This window comes from Canis lupus, chromosome 30 (genome assembly GCF_003254725.2).
Source record: "Canis lupus dingo isolate Sandy chromosome 30, ASM325472v2, whole genome shotgun sequence".
Taxonomy (NCBI): Eukaryota; Metazoa; Chordata; class Mammalia; order Carnivora; family Canidae; genus Canis; species Canis lupus.
In genome coordinates, this window is record NC_064272.1 from 11,443,741 (window position 1) to 11,468,925 (window position 25,185).

Below are 25,185 nucleotides of genomic sequence, written 5' to 3' on the forward strand. Positions count from 1 at the left end.
GCAAAAGCCCTTTGAAATGAGAAGCAAACAAAAGAATGTGTTCATCATGGAGGATCTGAGTAGGTCTCAGGGAATCTGAATTCCTCTGAAATTGAAGCAAAATTATACACATATGTGCAATTTTTCTAGGTAGAGGACTCATAGCTCTCTCACATTCTTAGAGTTCTTTATCCTTGGGATGCCTGGGTGGCTCAGCGGTTGGGCACCTCCCTTCAGCCCTGGGGCATGATCCTGGAGACCCGGGATCGAGTCCCACACTGGGCTCCCTGCATGGAGCCTGCTTCTCCCTCTGCCTAGGTCTCTGCCTCTCTCTCTGTCTCTCATGAATAAATAAATAAAATATATAAAAAAAAGAGTTCTTTATCCTGAAAAAGGTTAAGAAGCACTGACTTAAATAAACAGATAGCCCTATTCACTGAGAAGGGATAGAGAGAAGTCATTAGTAGTAGAACAAAGTGTTTTTTTTTTTTTTTCATTTTTTTTTTTTTCAAAGTGGTTTTTAATGCAGGCAGCCAACCAGCATGCTTGCCAACTGTCTGCTCTCAGATCCATTCCCACCTTTCTCCTGTTCTACAGAGAACTGCATTTCCCAAGCCCATTTACCCTTTGACTACCAGATAGGTTTAGCCAAGAGAGACAACATGGGAAATTAAAGGTACAAAGAGAGCAGAAACCAGGATATTTTCCTCTCCTTCATTTTCAAGGTATCTCCTCCATGGTTCCAGCTCTACCCTCTAGGTTCCAAGTTCCTATTAGGCAGCCTGGTTGTTAGTTTAGCTCCCAGAGAGAGATGGGTCCAGCTTCTGGTAACACTATTTTTTGCACCATTCTTGCAGCTGGAGAGATGTTGATGCTTCCTCCTTTGTCAGTTTTTGAGTGGTCTCACCATCACAAGTTTGGATTCCCCATTCTGCTATGACTATGGAAGTAATTATGTATGTTAAATGTCTTCCATTTGAAAGACCCAGAGTAGGTTTCAGTCTTCCTGGCTGTACCCTAAGTGAGACTCCTATATACTGTACCTGAATAAGGTGGTAAAGCGTAATATCAGGCGGCAGAACATTAGAGGTAGTGTACTGTGGGAAGAGAGCAGTTTTTAGCTTGGGATAAGGAGTTAATGCCATCTTCAGTAACTGGGGATCTACTTTCTTCAAACAGGTCTCATTTTCATCATCCTGAACAACCTAGATAAAAAGATCACATGGTACACAATAAGGTTTTTCTCTTCTCCAAATGTCTTTTTTTTTTTTCACAAGAGTGAAACAAGATTAGCTTAAAAAACTATATGGTAGTGAAAAAAACCACTCGTGAAAGAGTCAGAAGCTAATAGTTTTAGTTATGGTTCTAAGAAAAACTAGCTGGTGACCTTGGGCTAGATATTTAACAGCAGGCCTCAGTTTTCTCATCTACAAAATTGGGAAGTTCAACTAGATCAGTGTTTTTTAAACTACATATGAAAATATTTAAATAGTAAATATTTTTAAAGTGAAAAAAATTACTAGACTAGATGATACCTACCTTCTGAGAGGACCTTCTCTCTCAGCTCTCAAGTTACTCTATGACTAATTTCTGACAGGTGATTAAAAACAGAGGAACAGATAACCATATGAATTAAAATATATTGTGATAATTTGGAGGAGGTGGTATTATATTAAACTAGCATCAATAAGAAGCTTTTAAAGATTACACGGTAAGTAGCATTCTTAAGTTCCTTCTAATGAGGCATACTGTGTACTTTCAAAAAAATAGAGATGGGAAATTTCCACTGGGTTGCTTAAAGAGTTTATATGGATAGCTAGAAATTATTATTTCCTTTGGTCTGTCTAAGAGTACAAATAGTAGAGAATGATTCCCAAGCAATACATCTAGAGTGCAGTTATTTCCAGGAGCAATCAGATCCTGATTCTACCCTGAAAACAAACCTGAAGTTTAGAAAACAAAGGTAAAAAAAATCTCTAGACCACATATCAATTCCAGTCCAACTTAAGAGGATGCAATATAAAATTTAAAACTTCATCCTTGTTTTATGTTCTTTAATAAAATGAAATACTTATATAAGTGGTTGTATTTGAATATCAAAGGAGACTAGAAGACACATAGATATTTCTGCTAAATTTAAAATCAGTCCTATTTTGCCATACTAGGTAAAAGTGCTGTCCATACCTGGCTGACACCGCCAGGGGCATACATTGTGGTAGCAAGGGCCAGGAGAGTATGTCCTTCCAATAGCATACTGCTTACACTGGCCTGGTTGCTGGGAATCAGTATCTGAGCGTTTGCAAGGCTAGCCTGGAAGATCAGTTTGGGATCTGAAAAACAAAAGAGTATGTTTTTCTCAAGAGAAAGAATTACTTAATTCCGAGGAAGAAAATTTTTAACTCTATCCACAGTAAGAAGGACTTTCTAAGTTGAAAAGCAATAGGAAAACATCATAAAGGGGAAAAAATGAAAGATTTGTCCACATAAAATAAAAACTATCCCAACAATTGATATAAACAAGTGTTGAAACTGAGACAAACAGAAGAAAATTGAAAGGCAGTAATGAACTAGGGGGGAAATTTTAACAACAAATTAACAGCAAATGACAATCTAAGGATTAATGTCTTCAGCAAAGGGCTCATACAAATCAATGCCCAAAATACGGACTCCAACAGATAAGCAGACAAAGTAAATAACCATTTACAAAGGAGGAAATATAAATGTTAGACATATAAAAATATATAATTCATTAGCAATAAATAAATGCAATGTAAAATATTAATTACATGCTGTATATTCCTTATCAGCAATGTTTTTTTTTTTTTTTTTTTTTTTTTTTAAATAATCAGCCTCCGGCAGCCCAGGTGGCCCAGCAGTTTAGTGCCTCCTTCAGTCTGGGGCCTGATTTTGGAGACCCGGGATTGAGTCCCATGTCGGGTTCCCTGCGTGGGGCCTGCTTCTCTCTCTGCCTGTGTCTCTGCCTCTCTCTGTGTCTCTCATAAATAAATAAATAAAAATCTTTTAAAAAATAATAATAATCTGCCTCAAGCACAGAGCTGGTCAGGGCATGTAGAAGCTGGGACTTGTGGATAAAATGCTATAAATCCCCCTGAAAAAGCAATCTGGCCTTATAGCAAGAACCTTCAAAATGTATATAGCCTTTGATCTAGTAATTTCATATCCAGGAATCTATTTGCACTAAAGAAATAATCTAAAACACAGACAAAAATTCTATGTTCAAATATACACAAGACTATTATTTATGATAGAAAAAAACTGAAAACAGCCTCAGTGTCAAAAATTGAGAGAACAGTATGTTAATTAAGAGTACATCTATATGATGAAATATTAGGTAGATATAAAATAGTCACTGTCTCTAAGCATATAGGAAAATTCTTATAATTACTATGTGAAAAAAGCAATATATAAATACACAGATGTTTCTAGCTGTATTCCTAGTACTTATATTGTCACAACGTGAGAGCTTAATAAATATTTGTTGGATGAATGAAATATAATGTAGACTGGGCTAAAAAAAACATATAGAGAGAATACCTGGAATAAAATACATTAAAATACATCAAGAGTTGCTTGTGGATGATTATCTACCTATGTTATCTACCTGTGGAGTTTTATCTTCCTGATAAGTCTGTGGCTTCTAATTTTTCTTCATAATGAACATGTATTATTTTATAATCAGCATCAAAAAACATAACAAAAAAAACCCAATCCACATTACGAAAAAATTCTTTATTTGGGAAAGAAAACAGGAGTTACATAAAACTGAAAGATCGGTTGTTGGTATTTCTTGCCTGTGCAGTGGCTCTGCCTGTCCCTTTTCCGGAGTGAATCTCTGGAATAATACCAGCTAAGCTGAGGGGGTGGCAGCGGGTGTCACAGGGATTTTCTGATTATAACCAGACCAAAACTCTCCTTCAGTAGCTCCACAACAGAAGATGCAACAATCCTACACATACTATGTATTTTTTTTTTTTTTTTCACTCTATCTGGAGTTACTTTCTAAAGGATTCAGGGTGGACACCTGAAAACAGACCAATTCTTCATAGAAAAAGGATGTCAATCTACCAGAGAGCAGGAATTCAGCCTGTGATTAACTGGTAAAGATGAGAGCTATTTAAAGACAACAGAGCATGAGCCCGCAGGGGAAGGCAACAGAAGCACACATGCTATGCTGTCTGGCTTTTTGCTGGCTGGTAGGAGGGGGACATTTTTGGTGTTCTTAAATAAAACTTGAGCCTAGGTGACAGTCAGATATTTGTCTACAGCCAAATGATTTATTTAGAACTCACAAATTAAATGCCATTCAAGAGACTGATTATTTAGCAAAGACTTTTTTTTTTAAAGACTTCTTTATTTCAAGGCAGCCTGGGTGGCTCAGCGGTTTAGCGCCACCTTCCACCCAGGGCCTGATCCTGGAGACCCAGGATCGAGTCCCATGTCCGGCTCTCTGCATGGAGACTGCTTCTCCCTTTGCCTGTGTCTCTGCCTCTCTGTCTGTCTCTCATGAATAAATGAATAAAATCTTAAAAAAAAAAAAAAAAAGACTTACTTATTTCAGAGAAAGAAAAAGAGAGCATGAGTGGGAGGGCCAGAGGGAGAGCAAGAGAATATTTCAAGACGACTCCACACTGAGCACAGAGCCTGATGCAGGGCTTGTTCTCACGACCCTGAGATCACAAACTAAGCAGAAACCAAGAGTAGGATGCTTAACTCACTGTGCTACCCAGGTGCCCCTAACCAAAGAGATTTTTGTATTTAATACAGTATACCCATACCTGTTAAATTACTGGAAACCTGTCGACACTGAACCAAAAATTCAAACCAAGGGTGAGTTTCATGTAATTCTTTTTTTTCCAAAAAGGGACAATTTGCAGGACTAAGTCTGTATATAAAACAAAAGAACAAACTCTGGTTAACATACAGGATAAGACAGTTACAACCATGTTTGCTCAGATGATAACTAGCATTAAAAAAGGAACTTTGGAATTAAAAGTAAATATAACATTATATACTGCCATTCTTGTGTTGTGCTTTACATATTCATTATGATCTGGAAATAGAGAAAAATTTAAAGACATAATTTTATTTATAATGTGTTTACTTCCATGATGAAATCTTACCAACTCTATTAAATTAACAGATATCCTGTCCTGTAAGATACTTTTTACTTTATTGTATTTTTTAAACAACAAAAACTCTTCAGCATTTTCAAACTCCAGAGGTTTTTGAGAACTTTTACATACTATAGAGAAGCTGGGACTGAAGAATTAAATTAAATCTCAGAATAGGTCCTCTGAACTTATAACTTTTTTTTTTTTTTATTAAAGATTTTTATTTATTTATTCATGATAGTCACAGAGAGAGAGAGAGGCAGAGACACAGGCAGAGGGAGAAGCAGGCTCCATGCACCGGGAGCCCGATGTGGGACTCGATCCCGGGTCTCCAGGATCGCGCCCTGGGCCAAAGGCAGGCGCCAAACCGCTGCGCCACCCAGGGATCCCTGAACTTATAACTTTTAAATCTTCTCTTGCCAGTAGCTTTGAGGGAAAAAGATTTCCCCAGGCTTATTGTCTAAATAAGCCTCAGTGATATGAACCAGAAAAACATCATTTGTTTGAATTCCTAGTCTTTAATACACAATATAAAAATGTTCTCACTAGCACCTAAGTGTGTGGACTCTAGAATCAAACCTAAGTAGAATTAAGTCTGGCTGTGCCATTTGCTAGAACTGTGTGCTTTAAATAAGGTACTTAGAAATCAATCAATCAATCAATCAATAAGATACCTAGTTGTCTCACCTGTGGAATGGAGGTGGCAGTAACCACCTCCTAGAACTTCTGTGAATATTAGATGAAATAATACATGTAAAGCACTTAGCCTAGTGCCAAGAACATTGAAAGTACTCATATTTAGAGACTATAATAATTTTTATTACTGACCCAATAGTAATTCACAATGGCCACATATGATTCTGTAGGTTAATATTGGGCAGGTACATTGCTGATGTATATTTGCCTATCTAAATATAAATTTTAGGGCATACCTAACATAACTTGAAGTGGTTATGAATTCAAAGTTGGTTAGCACTCATTTGTTTGGGAAGGAAGGTAATAAAGAACTCCAAGCTAACTTTTAGAATCTTCCTCTTTTAAACTTTTAAAGCATTTCTTTCATTTTATTCTCTCTAGTAATTTAAAAGATGAACAGAGACATTATAAGATTAACATCACCAAAAAACACATGATAAGCATTTAGTTGAATGCAGCATTGAACTAAGTAAGGTACCGAGTGCTGGATTTGGGTTGGGGCAGGGGACTCCTACAAAAAAATTAGTATTCCTCAAGTAAATATTTAATATTTTCCTAAAAGTCATGTTCAGAAGTAGTATGGAAAGAGAAAACATGAAGACCTGCTCAAGGACAAATCAGTTTTCAGTACTCACTTGTAAAAGTCAAGATAGACATAGAGAGGATACTGCAGACCATGTTCCAAACAATAGAGAATGAAGTGAGAATGGAAATCCCAACCTTCTTTGGATCTGTAGTTTTGAATGGGGAGAGCATCTTGCATCACACCCCCAATGCGATTCAGTCTTAGCAGGAAGAGTTCAAAGTCTTCTAGCTCAGATTGAAGAAAAATCCCATTCCTGTTGGGCAGGTTTTAGAGATGGCAAGTTACAAAGTTGCTAGAGTCAGAGCTGACCAAACCACTTCCATTGTTGAAGTTTCAACTACTTAAAAATAAAGATTTATAAATTAAGACTGTCAAGTCTCATTCTATAACTATGTTCTGATGCATGTATATTTAGCTAGTTTCTGATGAAGGTTTGTGCACCATTTTAGTATTTAAGGTAATAACAGTCTAGAGTGATCTTAAATATTTCAAAAACCAAATCTATCTCCATTTTTTTGGTGTGTGTGGTTTTGACTGGAACTGTACAATCCACTGTGGCAACAGTTGTTAGGTCTTGAAGCTAGAGGCTTTAACCTCTGAGAATTTCCAAAATACTGTAACAAAATCATTTAAAAAACTAAAGCAGGGGCACCTGGGTGGCTCAGCAGTTGGGTGTCTGCCTTCTGCTCGGGACGTGATCCTAGAGTCCCAGGATCGAGTCCCACATCGGGCTTCCCGCGTGGAGCCTGCTTCTCCCTCTTCCTGTGTCTCTGCCTCTCTCTCTATGTCTATCATAAATAAATAAATCTAAAAAAAAAAAAAAAAAAAAAACTAAAGCAGAATTTAACTAAATCAACTACTAAATAAGAATAGAAATTTGCATTTAAATATTACTTTTTTACAAATTTATTGTTAAGTATATATACCACACAAAGGAAAATAGAACATATATAATGTGGCATTTATAGAAATACTATGTTACCATCAGCCAGATAATAGAGTATTATATTAGAAGCCCTTGGTATATTCCTCTCCCACTGCATGTCCTTTGCTACCCCTAGAGGTAACCACTATTCTGACTTTGTAATAACCATTCCCTACTTTTAGTTTTACCAGTCATATATATAACCCCAAATAATCTGTTTGGTTTTGCCTATTTTAAACTTTATATATAAATGGTACATTCTGGATATACTGTTCTTAGTCTTACTTCTATTCAACATTGTATGATTTAACCATGTCAACACCCATAACTACAATTTGTTCCTTTTTGTTGTTATATAATACTCCATTGTATGATTATGCTACATGATTATGCCCTACCTTTGATGGTCATTGCAAGTGCTCCTAGATTTTTGGCAAACTAAATTTACATTTCCATGACTACAAGTGAAGAAAAGCATCTTTTCATATGCTTATTGGCCATTTGTGCCTCCTCTCTTGTGAAATGCCTGTGTGCCCTGATACCTTTCCCTTCCAGATCCAAGCTCTACTCTTCTCTTGCTCTCGGTCTCTAGATGATCACTTGGACAGAAGACTCCAGTGTTCTCAGGCTTCCATTCTGGTTCACCCAATGGGAGACCCACATCAAATGGTAAGAGTCAGAAAAAAGAGAGGATGGGGATACCTTGACTCTCTTTGTGCTGAGTGACTGCAGGCTGACCGACATTTTCCACTAGGGGACACAACTCTTGCCAGGTAGCTCTCTAGGTCTCAGTAACCCTTCTCTTCCTTTACCCCTCTAGGCCGTTTAGAAAGCACATCCTATTCCCAGGGTCATGAAGAAATTCTACATCTTCTAAAAGTTTTATAGAGCTTTTGTCTACATTGTCATTTAGGTTTTCAAATCTACTTGAAATTGATTGTATGCATGATAGAAGCCAGAAAGTCCAATTTAATTTTCCCCCCACATAGCTATCCAGTTATCCTAGCCCCTTTTATCGAAGATTGTTCTTTGCACACTGTGCAGTGCCACTCGGTCATATATAATGTGAGCATACACGTGGAAATTTGTTTCTATGCTCATTATTTTATTCTATTGTCTATCTGTCTATCCTTGAACCAATAATCCCACTGTCTTAATTGCTATAGCTGTAGAATAAGCTTTTATATCTGGTAGGGCAAGTTCTTTTTTCAGGGCTAGTCTTGACCCTCTGCATTCATATAAATATTTATAATCAGCGTGTTGAAATCCAGAAGAAAACTGCTGAGATTTCATTATATCTAAAGATCAACTTGGGAAGAACTGATGACAGGCTTGTCTTGCTCCAAATTTAAAGAGAACGTTTGTGATGTTTCACCATCAAGCATAATGTTAGCTAGAAGATTTTTTTTTTTTTTAGATACCCCTTTCAAGCTAAGGATATTTGTCTATTCTTAGTTTGCTAATATGTAGCTTTTATTATAAATAGATGCTGAATTTTATCAAATGCTTTCCTGTATTTATCAGGGTGGTATGATATTTTCCCTTCTAATCTGTTACTGTAGATCTCATTAACTCATTAATGTCATAATTCATGTTAAATCATACATATACTAGCTTTTTAAACAATCAGATATTAAGCTACATATTTGATAAACATGCAAGTTATAGTAATTTTATATCCGGTAAACCAGAAGAGGATTTAGTACAATGGAAAGACCAGCCAGTGCCAAGTCGGGTAAAAGAACTGAAGTCTGCAAGTAACTGGTATGGGCAAAGCTCCTAACTTCTCCAGATCTCACTCTCCACATCTTCAAGTTGGGTTGGACAATATAGCTATACTTCCCCAATAAGTATAAACACACAATAAATACACAGGAATAACTTTATGAAACTTAACAAATTAACACGTATGTTATTGTCTCCTTATATTATTTTAATAGCTTAGAAAGACAGCTTAGGCTGACCATATGAAATTGTTGATATTCAACCATCTTTGACCCACACAAATGGCAAGTTTGCATGGTTCAATCTAACAGAATTATTTTTAGCAATGAATTAAAATTTTAAAGTCTCCACTCATCACTTCAAGAGCTACTTCCCCTCATTAATTTCTTAATTGAGCAATCCTCTTTAGTTCAAGTCCACATGCAGCATACAGGTACAGGGACAGCTGGGAGTAGAGTGGCAGACATTACATGACACTAAGGTATCCTCATCCCACCTCCTCCATTTGGTCCTCCTCCGCCATTTGGTCCTTGTAGCCTGACAGCTGACCACTTCTATACCAAAGCACATATAATGGCACATATAATGGCTTGCAGAAAACCTTTATCTACAATTTGAGAGCCTATTCACTACTACATGATGCTAAATGTGTGGGATTTTAAAATCTCAATAGATAAATACCCTTATAATTTTGAATACTATAAAACAAGACTGCATTGGATTTATGGCATTTCAGAGCAAAAATTACACCATTATTTTTTCTTGACCTTTCTTGTATTTTTCCTCACAGTTATACAACCTGGCCAGCTGATCTAAAATTTCATTCCTCATGTAGTTGTTGCAGCAAGTATTCTGGTCTATAACATCAACAGTCAGAAGGGGCCATTTGTTCTGCTGCAGTAAAACACAACTGTTCTGGGCCTGAAATTCTTCAATCCACAAGCTAATGCTTGACCAATCATGATGGGCTGTGAGATAGCTCCAAAGGGCTTCAGGAGAACATGATTTGTATTCTGCATTAAGAATAAAATACATTAAAAAAAAAAAAAAGAATAAAAGGCATTTTAAAATAGCAATGAATTATGGTTATTGACATGAAACTCAACACTAGTTAACTGAATAGATATAATGATCTGCCCAAATATTTATATAACATGAATTATGCAGGCCCCCTACTTCTTTTACTATTTTCCTCCTTAGTGCTCATTTCATAATCAAGAGCTAAATGTTGCTTCTCATTACTACAGTGATTAAATGAAACATGGAAGTTAGCTGTTATTTCACATATCTTTTCAGGTCTCTTCTTCCTTTTTCCTTAATATAAATAAAAACTTTGGCTGTAATAGTAAACATGAATTTAACGTTCCGTGAATTATCACTGTTTGTTCCCCAGAGCCCTGATGTGATATAGATCCTTGGTATGCAAAAGAAAAAACTCACAGACTATTTGGAAAAACAAAGATGTAACTTTGAGGTCAGGGAGAGAATTCTTAGCTTTGAAAACTCAATTCACCGAAACATATGGCTTTTCTCTTCCACTATCACATTATAAATACCTCACAAAAATCTTGAGATATGAAAGAGGTCTTAATGCAGACTCGCATTTTAAAGCAACTGTTGTTTTTCCTCCAAAAGGAATTCTAAAATGAAGACTCATGTAAATATCAAATATCAATGCCTAATTTAATCCTCATTCAACATGTTAGATTTTAGGTTCTTTACACTTGCCTTCTGGACTTATCCTGGGGAGAAGGATGGATTCTTGTGTTAGTTGATTCCACCACTGAGCCCAATTTAACACAATTCTATGGTCCTGTTTGTTAAATTTATCTTTAGGATCATATTTCAGGAGTGAGTCCAAAACAGATTTGTGCTTGAAAAAATCCTGTTCCTTTATCCAATACCTAAAACAGCGATATAAATGTTTTTACTTTTTGGAGGGAAAAAGCATCATTCCTTTTTATCTGTTCATGAACTTCTACTCTTTCAGTGAACACAATTCAGTACTTTCATTTTTGTATTTATTGTCTTAAAAATATATATGTGATTATACATATATGGAAATGATAGGAAATTTCTGAGTCCTTTCTGGATGGTACAAGTTTTATCTTCATAGAGAACATAAGCTCAGTTCCACATAAAAAGCCTGTTCTAACACTTATAAACTAAACATTGTCCACAGTATTTTTTCCAAATTATCAAAAGTGGGCTAATGAGATTACCTGGTAAAGGACTGGATCTGCACATTTTCTTGAAAATGTCCTGAATAAAACTTCTCAACTTGATGCACGAAGTCTATAGTTCTTTTTTCATTTTCAGAAAAATAATTTTTTTCTTTTAAAATTTCCACCTGAATAAAGAATAATTAACCAGTGACCTCACAAAAATGAAGCAAAGTTGCAAAACAAATGTCATGAGATTTAAAGCCATTTAAGAATTGTATTTTGGGGCAGCCCGGGTGGCTCAGCGGTTTAGCACTGCCTTCAGCCCAGGGCGTGATCCTGGAGACCCGGGATCGAGTCCCACCTTGGGCTCCCTGCATGGAGCCTGCTTCTCCCTCTGCCTGTGTCTCTGCCTCTCTCTCTCTCTCTCTCTCGGTCTCTCATGAATAAATAAATAAAATCTTAAAAAAAAACTGTGTTTTGAATTTTTGAGGTATATAAAAATTAACACAAATTTTCTTTTATCACAAATGCTAAACAATCCTTAAAAAATACAAGGAGTTCTCATACTTTTACTTACTAGATAGTAGCTGAATATTAAAATAACTCATTTGTAGTTTCACCAAGGTTTACTAGAAGATATAAATTATATAGCCTCACCTTTACCTACCAAAAAGTCCCGTATATTTTTATCAGTTGTATAGAAACATATCTTGAGCAACTGGTCTTTTACATCAAAGCCCTATAGTAAACAGAGAAAATTTTCAAAACCTTTATATTTTGTAATAGGGAGGTTTTAAACATAAATATATGTTGTATAAAGAAGTACTCTATTATAGACATGTATCCTATTAAAATTCTACAGTTTTTCAGCTCTTGTGAGCATTCATTCTATTTATTATATATATCTCCTATCCCTAAAGCCCTTAGCCATTTTGCCAGACAAAGGCAGCACACAGAACAATTTAAGATAATGCTGGGCTACCATATGAGCAAAACTCCAGGTATCTTCTATAATGATTTACTTGAAAACAGAAGTCCATGCAAATCACAACCCTTACATAGTTTTACTCATCTACATCTCCAGAAAGTTAGCATGGGCAAGACGCCAACCATACAGATTAGGGCCAGGTCTCAGCTTAGTCCAGGAGGCCTATCTCTAGGACTTTCCCTTCTCAAATGAAATAAAACCACAAAGCACAAAGCAAAGGTAGAAGCCACTAAAAAGTTCAAATGGAGATATAAAGGTTCACACAAGGAACCCAGAATGTCCCCTTAAAAATGAGGTCCTGTGCATGCTTTGAAATTGTGAAGCCTTCTAAGAAAAGCACTGTTTCCTAACCAAAGTGCCAAGTGTAACAGAGGGCAAATGATGGTAACTCCCCCGCCAAAAAAAGACCTCCTCAAAAAAAGTTATCAGTACTAAAGAACATTTCTATTATTATTTCCCAGTACAAGCTATGTAAATTTCTTAGTTTGTGACACAACTAGGAACAAATCAATTTCTCTATCAACCAGAAATTGTATTAAATAGAGATTTTTTCTTACATTAAATACTTTAAGATCAGACAGATTATGCAACTCACCATATTCTTCAAAAGTTCAGATGCTTCCTTTATATTGTTCTTTTTCAAACAGTCAAAGACCAAATTTAGGCCTATTCTAATCAGCTCCTCAAGTCTTTGAGCAGAATGATTGTTAATCCTGAAGAAAGTCTGTGCCTCTGGTATTTTGTTGTTTAAAATAGCATTGGCAATAACTTCCTAAAAAAAAAAAAAGGAAAATATCTGCTGTTTAAATTACTTTTTATTTCCTTATTATGATGATCTACATGGGACTTAAATATTTATTGAGAACCTAATGGACTTTTACTGAAAATCTGCTGTGAGATTTGGGGCTTTACATAGGGGAAATGAAGTGGACCAAAACACAGACCGTTTTTAGATTAGTGGAAAATACACAATGCTACAGGTATCCCAGGGTGCTAGAAAGGAGGACCCAGAAGAAACATTTCAATAAAAGGGGTAACAAAAATGTCTTCCTAGTAGAGAAGACTAATGAGGTAAAGTTTACAAGGCAAGTGTTATATATATGTTATACATTGAGGAAAAAGGACAGGTATTCCAAAAAGAGGGACTGTGGGGGTTCCTGGGTGGTTCAGTTAGTTGGGCATCTTTTTTTGGCTCAGGTTATAATCTCAGAGTCCTAGATTCCCTGGCTCACTGGGGAATCTGCTTCTCTTTCTCTGCCCCTCCCCCCAATTTGTGCTCACACGAGTGTGTGCACATGCTCTCTCTTAAAAAAAAAAAAAAAAAAAAAAGATTTATTTATTCATGTGAGAGACAGAGAGAGAGCGAGAGTGAGAGGCAGAGACATAAGCAGAGGGAGAAACAGACTCCATGCAGGGAGCCCGACACAGGACTCAATCCTGGGAGCTGAAGGCAGGTGCTCAACTGCTGAGCCACCCAGGAGTCCCTCAAATAAATAAAATCTTAAAAAATAAAGGAGAGACTATGTACAAAGGCATAAAGGCAAAAAATAGTATCAGTCTTTAGGAACCTCGGAATTAATTTAACTGGAGAAAAAGCTGGACAGAGTAGCACGTGAGACTTGAAAGAAAAGCAGAGGTTCCACCATGCACGGTGTCATACGTGGGAGATGGGTTTTATCCTAAAACTTACATGGATACACTACAGAATCTTAAAAGCCAAAGGAGATATAATCAGATATATACTTTAGGAAGAATATTCAGGCAGCAATGAGGGGAATGGATTGAAAGGGATTCAAGCTCAGTATAGTAAGGCATTAGAAGGTTCCTATAACAATCCTACCTAGAAGAAATAAAGACATACACTGAAGACCTACACCCAAGACTGAAGAGAAAAGGGGCATTCTTAACCTGGGGCTTTAGAGTGGTCTGTAAATCCCATTAAGCCATGTGCAAAACTGTATGTATGTATACATGTACACATTCACAAGCATTTTTTGAAGATAGAGTTCACAGCCTCTATCAAAATAGAGTTAAAAATCAATTATTTTGAGTCAAAAGACCAGAGAACCATGGATGGAACCTTGGAGCAAGTTAAAGGGTAAAAAACAGAAAATGAAACCTGCAAAGGTGACTGGAAAAGAGAAACCAAAAAAGTAGAGGGAAAATCAAGTAATTTTTGGCTTGAGAATAAGAAATACAGAAAATGCAGTCACATCAGGTACTTCCCTATTCCTCCACCTCAAGACCAGCAGTCCTGCAAACCTGCCAGTGTGTCAAACTTATCCCTTTCACTCCCTACTGAGTTTGATCATCTGGGTTAAACATTTTGGTCTTTGTCTTTCCAGAGCCAATGTTCTCTATATGGGTGGAAGGATTCTTTCAGGCCCTAGTCATAAGGAGGGCAACACAGTTTGGTTGTACGGACTTCTATTATAAAAAGAAAAGCAAGCAGGTAGGCACAGAAAATTTAAAAGGCAAGATATCCTAACTAGAATCTAAGATAGGACCCAAATCAAGTATACTTCTAAGACATAATGGCATAAAATAAAAGATCGAACCATCAGCAGCAATTTGATTTATTCAAAGTTCAGGCAGATACTTAAGTCTAAAGTGCCAGGTTCTAGCTATTGAGGAAGTATTGTTAACAGTGTGCCACTTCACATGGGTCTGGGGTTGGGTGCCCGTCACTGGATCCAAGTGGGCAGATCAGGCATGAAGAGGGAACCTGTGTTCTAAATTAAATAAATGAAGTTTGTAGACATAAATTTGAAGTTGTGTCCAAAGATCTCCAAATCTGTAAAACGTAAACCCTTGCCAAAGATTCTGAATCACAAGTGTAAGATTCTAAATTCTGTTTGTTTTCTCAGATCTTCTGAATCTGGCAAATAAAATGAGTGATAATTATTCATATTTACCTCAATGCTGAGTTTCTCCCATGTATCACTCTCTCTTACTTTGAGGACATTTTCACTTACATCATATTCATCTACTGGGTCTACTATCTTCCAAGGAAATTTTATCATGAAGGTTCGAAGTTCATTAATGTAGCTGGTCAAAATGTTCACTCCTTTCTGTAGATGTTCATCTAATTCTATGGAAAACACCAATTTGCCAATTTAATATATACAAAAATATATGTGTATGTATATATATCCATAGAGAAAGAACTAGACAGAAGAGCCATAAGCTGTTATGATTATAAAGAATTCTAGAAAATGCCAAAATTTAAACTCAGTGTTTTCAAATTTCAGACAAAAAAAATTTGAGCTTTTTCCTATTAACAAGTAGCTCTATATTTTAATACAATCCTTTACACAATGATTAGTCCTTTCTGTCAACTTTCCCAGGATTAGAATCCATGTCACTCATCAATCATACACTGACGTTTCTCAGCTTTAGTAAACAGCACTCTATTGACTCATGCTCTCTCATGCAAGAAGATCTACCATTTGTATCTCCGTCCTGACACAGGAATAGGGCAGTTACACCCCTCTTTGCTGCTATTCTTACCTTCATTGTGAACAAAAAGCTCCTTTATTTGTTTGTTAAGAAAAGACAGTGTAAGGTTAAGCAACTGTTCTGAAAAGTGTTTGCTTTGGGTTTCAGAATCACTTTCTCTAATTGCTGAGCAAAGTAAATCCAATGCTGGTGTCAGCTTTTCCACATCTGAGAAAGAACCAAAGAAATGAACATGAACATCATCAGTATACTCCTAATAAAACTAACATATCTAAAAATACCGTATTTTTTTTTAGAACAAAACAGGTATATTCCCATTGAACTACCTGATAGAAAGGATAGCATGATATGAATAGATAATACACATAGTACAAATATATTTTATTTGAAGTAATAATGTTTACACAGCTCAATGGGTCACCTGGAAACAAAGTTGCTTGACTGTATTACTGAGCAAAAACAAATCTGAAGCACAAACATCCTTCTTTTTTGACATGTATTTGGAGATAAGGAGGAAGTCAATACTTTTTTTTAAAACTAACTTTCCCTTAAGGCCTGGTCATAGAAGTGTAAACAACGTAAATAAGCCCACCATTACCAATTGTCATATCATACCTACATCACCTTTATATTCTGAGATCACAAATATACTTGCCAAAGTACGTGGAAAGGGTTTCTGTATCACTGTTACATTTGAGTTCTTGGCAGGCAAGACTGAGGAAGAGGAATTTGGAACAAGTTTTACATCTTATTTAGAACAAATCACTAGTACTCCCTTAAATAACAAATTACAGTAGAAAGATTCTACCTGGAATGTATTCTTTTCACTTTGGTTCATTTTTAGTTTCTGTTGGTGATTTACATAGTTGTTTGATTCATCTGCTACAAAATATTAAAGCACAGATACCTATTATTCCTTCAACATCTGCATTTTTCCGGTTTTATACTCTACTATATCCCTAATACGTCAACAGTTCTTGAATAATAAAAAATAATAATGGGTAAAACTCTTCTAAAAATGCAGATCCCTGTAACTATAATGGTACTAGATGGGAAGGAGACAATGAGGGAAGAGAAAAAATGCAAACACATTCATGTGCAGGGAATGTGGTTCAAGTCTTTGGATTTAAAAATAACTTCCCCACAGAAGCTGGCTATGATGGAATTTCCAGAAAACTTTCTTTGCCCACACAAAAGGACCTAAAAAGCCCAATCCAAACTTTTGAATACTACAGATATGAGATGCTATAAATGATAATCAAAGCAGTCAGAGGGAGAGAGATCTATGTGTCTTCCATTCAGCTAGTTTGTAGCATAGCCTCCTCAGCTGTTGGCGGATCAATAAAAACAACTCAAGTACCAGAAGTGCTTTGAAAATTATGGGTAGGAAAATACCGAGCATATTACCTGTCTATATTAGTAATAGGACTTCATGGCTAGGAAAATTTTCTAAATAGTAAAAGGATTCCAGGATAGATCTCTCTGACCATCATTAAATGTGGCAGAATTTTTAAAAAAATTTACAAGTAGATACAGTGAAAACAGAAAATTACAAGGCAGAGAACGAGAAAGAATCAAGATGAAGTTATAGGTTCAACAGTATTCCGTAAGTCTAGAAAACCTAATAATTTTGAAAGCCCTAGCAAAAACACTTTAAAAAAAATTTTGGAGGTGGGGCACCTGGGTGGCTCGGTAGGTTAAGCATCTGCTTTCTGCTCAGGTCATGATCCTGGAGTCTTAGGATTGAACAAGGAGTGGTCAGGCTCCTTGCTCAGCAGAGAGCCTGCTCCTCCATCTCCCCCTATTCATCCCCCACCATGCTCACACGCATGAACGCTCTCTCTCTCCCTCAAATAATTTTTTTAATCTTAAAAAAAGTTTTTTTTTTTTAATTTTTAAGTAATCTCTATACCCAACATGGGGCTCAAATTCACAACTCCCAAGATCAGGAGTCACATGCTCTACCAACTGAGCCATCCAGGTACCTCTTAAACTATGTTTTTGTAATAAAAATATCACCCTTGTTGATAAATCACTTATTTACTATATGACCACATATTTAATCTTTTCTTTCCACATACCAAAGAATCCTACACTCAGTCTTTAAGCGTTCTGCATTTCTTTGCCAATCTTGTAGCTCAGTATCTTGTTCCAGTCGATTTGGGGGCAAGGAACTGGAAGCTGCCAGCATATGGCCTTGAATGTAATTGTCTGACATTATTTGATAGTTTTCATTAAACACTGTCTGATATTCATTTTCTGCATGCTCTATGGTTTTAATGAACTCCTTGGCAATTTGGACTTCATTTGAAGCAGTTACTGAATCCTGTACACCTTTATGACTAACCATCTGAACATTGTCATCTTCATAATGTGAACCTGAAACTTAAGTACTCCAACCAGTTGGGCTGTAGGTGGTGTGACAGTGACAGTTCAATTCTGTTCTCCAACAATCTTTCCAGAAGTTTTTAGACTGAAACTAGTGGTTTTCAATACATGCAGAATGCAATGCAATTCTGTTACCCATCTATAGTTTTACCATAAACATTACAGAAGCCATTGGAATAATGATCTTTCACATAGGCTCTTAAAGCACGGTCACAAGATTCTAAGACTTCAGATCTCCATCTATATTCTCTGGCTGGGGGTCACTAGCTCCTTTCTGTAAGTGATCAAACTTAAAGGAAATTTTGTTTCTTGGCTAAAAATCTGCTATTACCCAGGTCACCATGTTTAGTAATTCAGACCTGATCTTCATAGGTGTGAACTGATCATGCTATACTGGGCGAATGCATGTGCTACCCCTTCCCTGAGGGGACTGTCATTATTAAGTAATAGCTAGACAACACTGAACACTTCATTAAAATCCCCTGGGGTGCATGAGTGATGAATTCTCAAAGTTAGCCATCTTGGGCTGCTCTGACACATTGCGGTGTTTTTAAGCGTAAAACAAGGACCAATATCTTATTTTCAAAAAGCTCACAAAACTTTTATGAAGTCTTACCTGCAAATGTTAGTGATTCTACTTACTATTAGTCATCTTTTACTGATATTACTAGTAACTACCATTTTGCTGACCACCTATGCTGTATCTTAACTACTGGACTTGGTGTCTTATAAATGCTACCTCGTTTATGATTTTCAACAACGCTGAGAGGTAGGTGTTGTAGCCTCCTTTCCATAGACGAAGAAACTGAGGTTAAGCGGTGTTAAAATAACTTGCCCAAGCTAATTTGGAAAATAAATGGAAGAGTCAAAATTTGAACTTCTGCCTGTCTCATTCCAAAACCATTCTATTAAACATGCAGATGAAAGCAAGAAGTATGGGTTCCTGAAACCTTCATTTGCTAGCTACAAGTCCTAATAAAGGGATTCCTGTTAATCTCAGCATTAGCTCCACCTCCAGAATTCCATGAGAACTATAAGAAACATGAGTTTGACCCCCAAGAGAGCTGGTAAACTATTTCCACACTGATTTCCAGGCTCATCCCCACCCTTTAAGCCAGAGTAGTGCAAATGAGAACAGAATGAGGAGAAATCACTGACCAAACAGAAGTGAATATTGACCATACAATTGCTAATGGCCTCACTTATAACAAACCAGGCTTTTTTCTATAAATTCAACAGACGTTAAAAAAAAAAAAGTAACTGGATCATTAAAAAAAAAGTTAGCAATGCAAGAGGGAAGAGACAAAACTGTGCACCAAAATGAAAGAGAGAATATGCTTAAAAAAAGAAGCTGCTAATCTACAGTGTGAAAACACTACACTGATGGGGGAAAAAAAAAAAAAAAGTTGTCATTCCCTCCATGGAATCAGAGTGAGTACAAGTTGATAGAACTTTTCTGGAGGACAATTTATCAAAGCTTTTAAGAATGTAAATCATGAGGTGCCTGGGTGACTCAGTCCATTGAATATCCGACTCTTGGTTTCAGCTAAGGTCAGGAGAGATCAAGCCCAGAGACAGGCTCCATGCTCAGCACAAGGTCTCCTTGAGATTATTTTCCCCTCCCTGCACCCCAGCTCAAATGCCTCTCAAATAAATAAAATCTTTTTAAAAAAAAAAGATTTTATTTATTCATGAGAGGGACAGAGAGAGAGAGAGAGAGGCAGAGACACAGGCAGAGGGAGAAGCAGGCTCCATGCAGGGAGCCTGACGTGGGACTCGATCTGGGGTCTCCAGGATCAGGACCTGGGCTGAAGGCGGCGCTAAACTGCTGAGCCACCCGGGCTGCCCAAATCCCTCTCTTTTTGAAAAGATTGTATTTATTTATTCATGAGAGACACAGAGAAAGAGGCAGAGACATAAATAAAATCTTTAAAAAACATATAAATCAAGTGTCTCTTTGACCTGGAAATTTCACATCTACACATTTATTCCAACAATTTTATATATGTGAAAATACACACACACACACACACACAGCATTTGTGGCACATTAACTACAGTAAAAGTTGGGATCAGTCTAAAATGCCTAATAGAAACATGGGTGGGTACAAGAAAGAGGTCTATAATATATCACCAAATGAAAAAAAAAAAAAGATTATAAAACTGTATGTATAAGGAAAAACATACTTTATTACCTTATCCCTCTAAGGTCAGGATGTGCATGGCTACCTGGTCCAAGAATAAAAGCTAGGTTTCCTGTTTATTAAATAGGAGAGTCAAATCTTGAAGTGTTGGTAATGTAGCAAAAAAACTGAAGAGTTAGGCTGAAAAAATTTTTTATAAAGATTTATTTGACAGAGAGAGAGAGAAGAGAGATAGAGAGAGAGAGAGAGAGAGAGGGAGGGAGAGAAAGAGAGAGAAAGAGGGAGAGAGAGGACACAAGCAGGGGGAGTGGCAGGGAGAGGGAGAAGGGAGCCTGATGCAGGGCTCAATCCCAGGACCTTGGGATCATGATCTGAGCTGAAAGCAGACCTTTAAAGGAATGAGCCACCAGGGAGCCCCTAGGCTGAAAATTTTTGTAACAAGTCTCAATCCATAACTCAACCATCACACTAAATGTCTCAGATAGTTGCAGGGGTGGGTAATTTTGCAAATGAATTTTATTCTCTTTTGAATAAAATTCTCTTGAATTTAAAAGGTCATCTCTTCCTTGCATACTAAAAATACAAAGCACAGTACAAGATATGAACAATAAACACCCCACTTAGAATAAGAACATTTATAGATTCCACCAACTCCCTCAAGATTCCACAAAGCACATAAAATGTCATGACTGAGTTTTGGCAATTCAGTCAGTCATCAGAATGCTCAACAATAATTTGAAAGTGACTAAAAAAATAAAATGATAAATACAAATGTAGAAGCTTTTTCTACTTTTTTTTTCCCCCAAAGATTTTGTTTATTTATTCATGAGAGACAGAGAGACAGAGAGAGAGAGGCAGAGACACAGGCAGAGAGAGAAGCAGGCTCCATGCAGGGAGCCCAACGTGGGACTCAATCCCAGGTCTCCAGGATCAGGCCCTGGGCTGAAGGCGGCGCTAAACCACTGAGCCACCTGGGCTGCCCCTTCTACTTACTTCTTAAATATAAATGAGATGGAAAGTCATCAAACTGATCCGGTACGGAAGATTTTGAGGATGGATTCAAAAGATTTTCTTTGCTCTTCAAAAAGAAATCTACGGTGTCCAGCTGACGATTTTCTATCCCAGCCTGAAACAAGAGAAAATCAGAAAAAAAAAAAATTACAATATGAAAAAATCGGGGATATGGATTTTTTATTCTTTTTTAACGTTAGAATTTAATGCACTGAGACTGCAAGAAACACAAGGCTATCTAGCTGCAATACCCTGGCTCTGGTAAGGATTAGGAAAATGACTATTTATGAAACCTGGGCCAAGTCTCTAACTTTTCTGAAAATCAATTTCTGCTTCAGTAGAAACAAGAGGTTAGACTAGAAAACACTTTGAACTCTACCATCTGTAAATCTATTACTACTCAAAGATAGGTACTTGGGGACCATTATTACAGGTAAGTTAGGGTCCATTTGAATTAAAGTGTTAAAGCAGTGTGATACAAAGTTCTCTGAAAAAGCAAGCTAAAATAGATTCGCCTTTCTAACTAGGCATCTTGAGTAAGTTTTCCATACAACACACTTAAAAATCACAGATTCTGGGGCGACTGGGTGGTTCAGTCAGGTAAACATCTGCCTTTGGCTCAGGTCATGATCCCTGGGGTCCTGGGATTGAGAGCCCTGTATCAAACCCAGCATCAAACTCCCTACTCAGCAGGGAGCCTGCTTCTCCCTCTCCCTCTAGCTCCTCCTGCTTGTGCCCTCCGTGTCCAATAAATAAAATCTTTAAAAAATCAGTCACACACACACATTTTTTTTTTTAAAGATTTATTTATTCATGAGAGATGCACAGAAAGGCAGAGACACAGAAGAAGCAGCAAGCTTCTCTCAGGGATCCCAATGCAGGACTGGATCCCTGGACTGGGATCACACCCTGAGCCAAAGGCAGACGCTCAACCACTGAGCCACCTAGGCGTCCCACACACACGCCTTTTTTTTTTTTTTTTAAAGATTTTATTTTTTATTCGTGAGACACAGATAGAGAGAGAGAGAGAGAGAGGCAGAGACACAGGCAGAGGGAGAAGCAGGCTCCATGCAGGGTGTCTGACGTGGGATTCGATCCCAGGTCTGCAAGATCAGGCCCTGGGTGGGGAAGGTGGTGCTAAACCCCTGAGCCACCCGGGCTGCCCTACACACACTTTAAATGCAGGAAACAAATTAAAAAATCCTCCCAGGATAAAAATTAGTCCAAAGACAAATCCAGAAACGTACCAGCTCTAAAACCAACTGTGGTCTGAAGGATTCTGCATCTTTCTGATGGCCTAAAGCAGGTGTTGGAAGACTAAGGCCCATCAACCAAATTCAGCCCTTGCCTGTTTACATAAATGAAGTTTTATGGGAACACAGCACAGCCATTCACCCATCATTTACATATTCCCAATGGCTACAATGGCACATCTGAGTAGTTGCAATAGAAACCTACTTGCAAACTCTTAAATACTTACCATCTGATTCTTTACAGAAAAAGTTTGCCATTCCTACCCTAAAGCACTGTGCCTAAGAATTATTTGGAGAGTTCATTTAAATGTAAATTGCTTGCCACCAGAGTTTCTATTTTAGTAGGTCTGAGGTAGGACATAATCTACACTTCTAATAAATCTCCAGGTGATGGTGATGCTGTTAGTCTAAGGATCATACTTTGAAGTTCTGTTCTGATGTTAACAGACCAGGCAGGTTGAGGTGGGAGGTACTGGTGGAAGTTCCATATGGATGGAGGAAAAGGGAGGATAAACCTAGAGTCCATACAAAGCGACACTGTCCAAAAACCGTAAGCTAGAAAAACTGCCCCCAAATGGAGACCCTAAAAACAACAACAACAAAAAAACAAACAAAACTGCCTTTGCTCTGATTGGTGGGAGGAAAAACTGAATTGTATATGAGTAAATAAGATAATTTTTTTTTAAGATTTTATCTTTTCATGAGAGACAGAGAGAGAGAGAGAGAGAGAGAGAGAGAGAGAGAGAGAGAGGGGGGCAGAGACACAGGCAGAGGGAGAAGCAGGCTCCATGCAGGGAGCCAGATGTGGAACTCAATCCCAGGACTCCAGGATCATGCCCCAGGCTGAAGGCAGGCACTAACCCGCTGAACCACCCAGGGATCCCAGTAAGAGAATATTGTTGTTTTTAGATGATCTATGCCAAAGTACTTGAAGAGTTACAAAGTTAGTAACTTTTTAATAGTTTGGCAAAAACAAGAAGTACACAGTCAAGACAAAATGTTAACAGCTGATGAATGGTGAAGGGTAAGTGGATGTTCATTTCAGTATTTTTTGCAATTTTTTCTGTAAATTTGAAAATTCTCAAAATAACATATTTAAAAACAATGAACAAGGTGCCTGGGTGGTTCAGCAGATGCCTTTGGCTCAGGTCAAGATCTCCAGTTCCTGGGGTCCAGCTTTGTATGGGGCTTCCTGCTCAGCAGAGTCTGCTTCTCTCTCTCCCTCTTTCTCTCCCCACCCCCACCATTCATTCTCTCTCTCAAGTAAATAAATAAAAATCTTAACAACAACCACAAAAAGCCAAAACAATGACCAAACAGTAATAATTGAAATCAGATGCTCAAAGGATGTTTCTTTTTGGAGTAATGAAAATGTTGTGGAATTAGTGTTGATAGTTATAAGACCCTGACTAAAAACTACTGGATTTATACTTTAGATGGGTGAATTTTAGTATGTGAATTATTTTATTTTTAAAAACATATTATATTTATTTATTTGAGAAAGCAAGTAAGAGCACACAAGCAGGGGGAGCTACAGAGGGGGAAGGAGAAACAGACTCCCCACTAAGCAAGGAGCCGGACACGGGGCTCACTCCTAGGACTCCAGGATCATGACCTGAACCGAAGGCAGATGCTTAACTAACTGAGCTACCCAGGCATCCTGAAATTATATTTCAATAAAGCTGTCGTTAAAAATACAAATATAAGCATAACATTATTAACTTTCAGTTTTTGACCTTTCAGGGGCTGTGTGGTATAGAGAAAAGTACCCTAACTTTGATTCTACATCCAGCTCTTATCAGTACTGCTATGGGCCACTTAGTCAACCATTCTGAGCCTAAGGTGTTTCATCTGTAAAATGAAATGAGTAAAAACTATCCAACCCATCTCATGTGGTTATTTTAAGACAAAACTAGATAATGCATATAAGATGGTGCACTATAGGGCAGCCGGGTGGCTCAGCGGTTTAGCGCCGCCTTCAGCCCAGGGTGTGATCCTGGAGACCTGGGATTGAGTCCCAAGTTGTCGGGCTCCCTGCATGGAGCCTGCTTCTCCCTCTGCCTGTGTCTCTGCCCCTCTCTCTCTCCCTGTGTCTCTCATGAATAAATAAATAAAATCTTAAAAAAAAAAAAAAAGAGGGTGCACTATAAAAATGCTATACAAATTCAGGTTATGTTGCTTCTACAGCTGGAGAGAGAGTGGGGACCATAAGGCAGAAACAAAAGATTACTCTTATTCACCCTTTCTATAGCTTGCTTCCCCTTTATTTAGTCTTACCAATTTAATGTTGCCTCCATTCCTTGCAACTTTTTATTTCTTAGTGTTTGTTATAATTTTATATCTTTTAAGGCCAAAAAGGGTAAACTGCTAAGCAGAATCAGGTAATAATCAGAACTAAGCAAATGGTTGGGTAAAGACTATAATTCTTTTTGCTGCTAGGCTAAATGAATTCTCCCAAATCTTCAGTCAAATAAGAGTATATGACAGAAAATAATCAAGCAAAGTCATACAGACATTTAATTTTGTTACCTCCAGCGCATGTATGGGGATTGAGCACCTCCCCCAACCATTGAGATGGCAAAGAGAGTCCACAGTGCTGGCACTTCCATGGATCATTAGTCTATTTAAAAACTCCTCCTGAGTCAATCCAAACAAAATCAGGGAGAGTCCATTTTCTACAAGGAAAATAAAAATTACCTTAAATAAATTATGAGGACTTAGGTTTTAGGATTAT

General features: G+C 37.3%; 1 protein-coding gene and 1 pseudogene across 4 annotated transcripts in view; both read right to left on the reverse strand.

Annotated features, from left to right (window-relative positions):
• The window catches only part of SPG11 (SPG11 vesicle trafficking associated, spatacsin), a 71,952-nt gene that overhangs the window by 34,695 nt on the left and 12,072 nt on the right, over nt 1-25,185 (reverse strand). For all 4 annotated transcript variants that reach the window (XR_004810972.1, XM_025472944.2, XM_025472948.3 and 1 more), the window contains 13 exons: nt 24,981-25,126; nt 21,181-21,313; nt 15,707-15,862; nt 15,112-15,287; nt 12,792-12,968; nt 11,876-11,947; nt 11,266-11,393; nt 10,772-10,947; nt 9,843-10,056; nt 6,443-6,646; nt 4,776-4,882; nt 2,164-2,309; nt 1,023-1,184 (listed from right to left, as the gene is read on the reverse strand). Coding sequence is in view for 3 of the 4 variants with exons in the window: in XM_025472944.2 (XP_025328729.2) it covers nt 1,023-1,184; nt 2,164-2,309; nt 4,776-4,882; nt 6,443-6,646; nt 9,843-10,056; nt 10,772-10,947; nt 11,266-11,393; nt 11,876-11,947; nt 12,792-12,968; nt 15,112-15,287; nt 15,707-15,862; nt 21,181-21,313; nt 24,981-25,126 (1,997 nt within the window). In the remaining variant the exon portion in view is untranslated. The remainder of the gene's footprint in view (nt 1-1,022; nt 1,185-2,163; nt 2,310-4,775; nt 4,883-6,442; nt 6,647-9,842; nt 10,057-10,771; nt 10,948-11,265; nt 11,394-11,875; nt 11,948-12,791; nt 12,969-15,111; nt 15,288-15,706; nt 15,863-21,180; nt 21,314-24,980; nt 25,127-25,185) is intronic.
• On the reverse strand, nt 15,897-19,762 carry LOC125754020 (F-actin-capping protein subunit alpha-1-like; annotated as a pseudogene).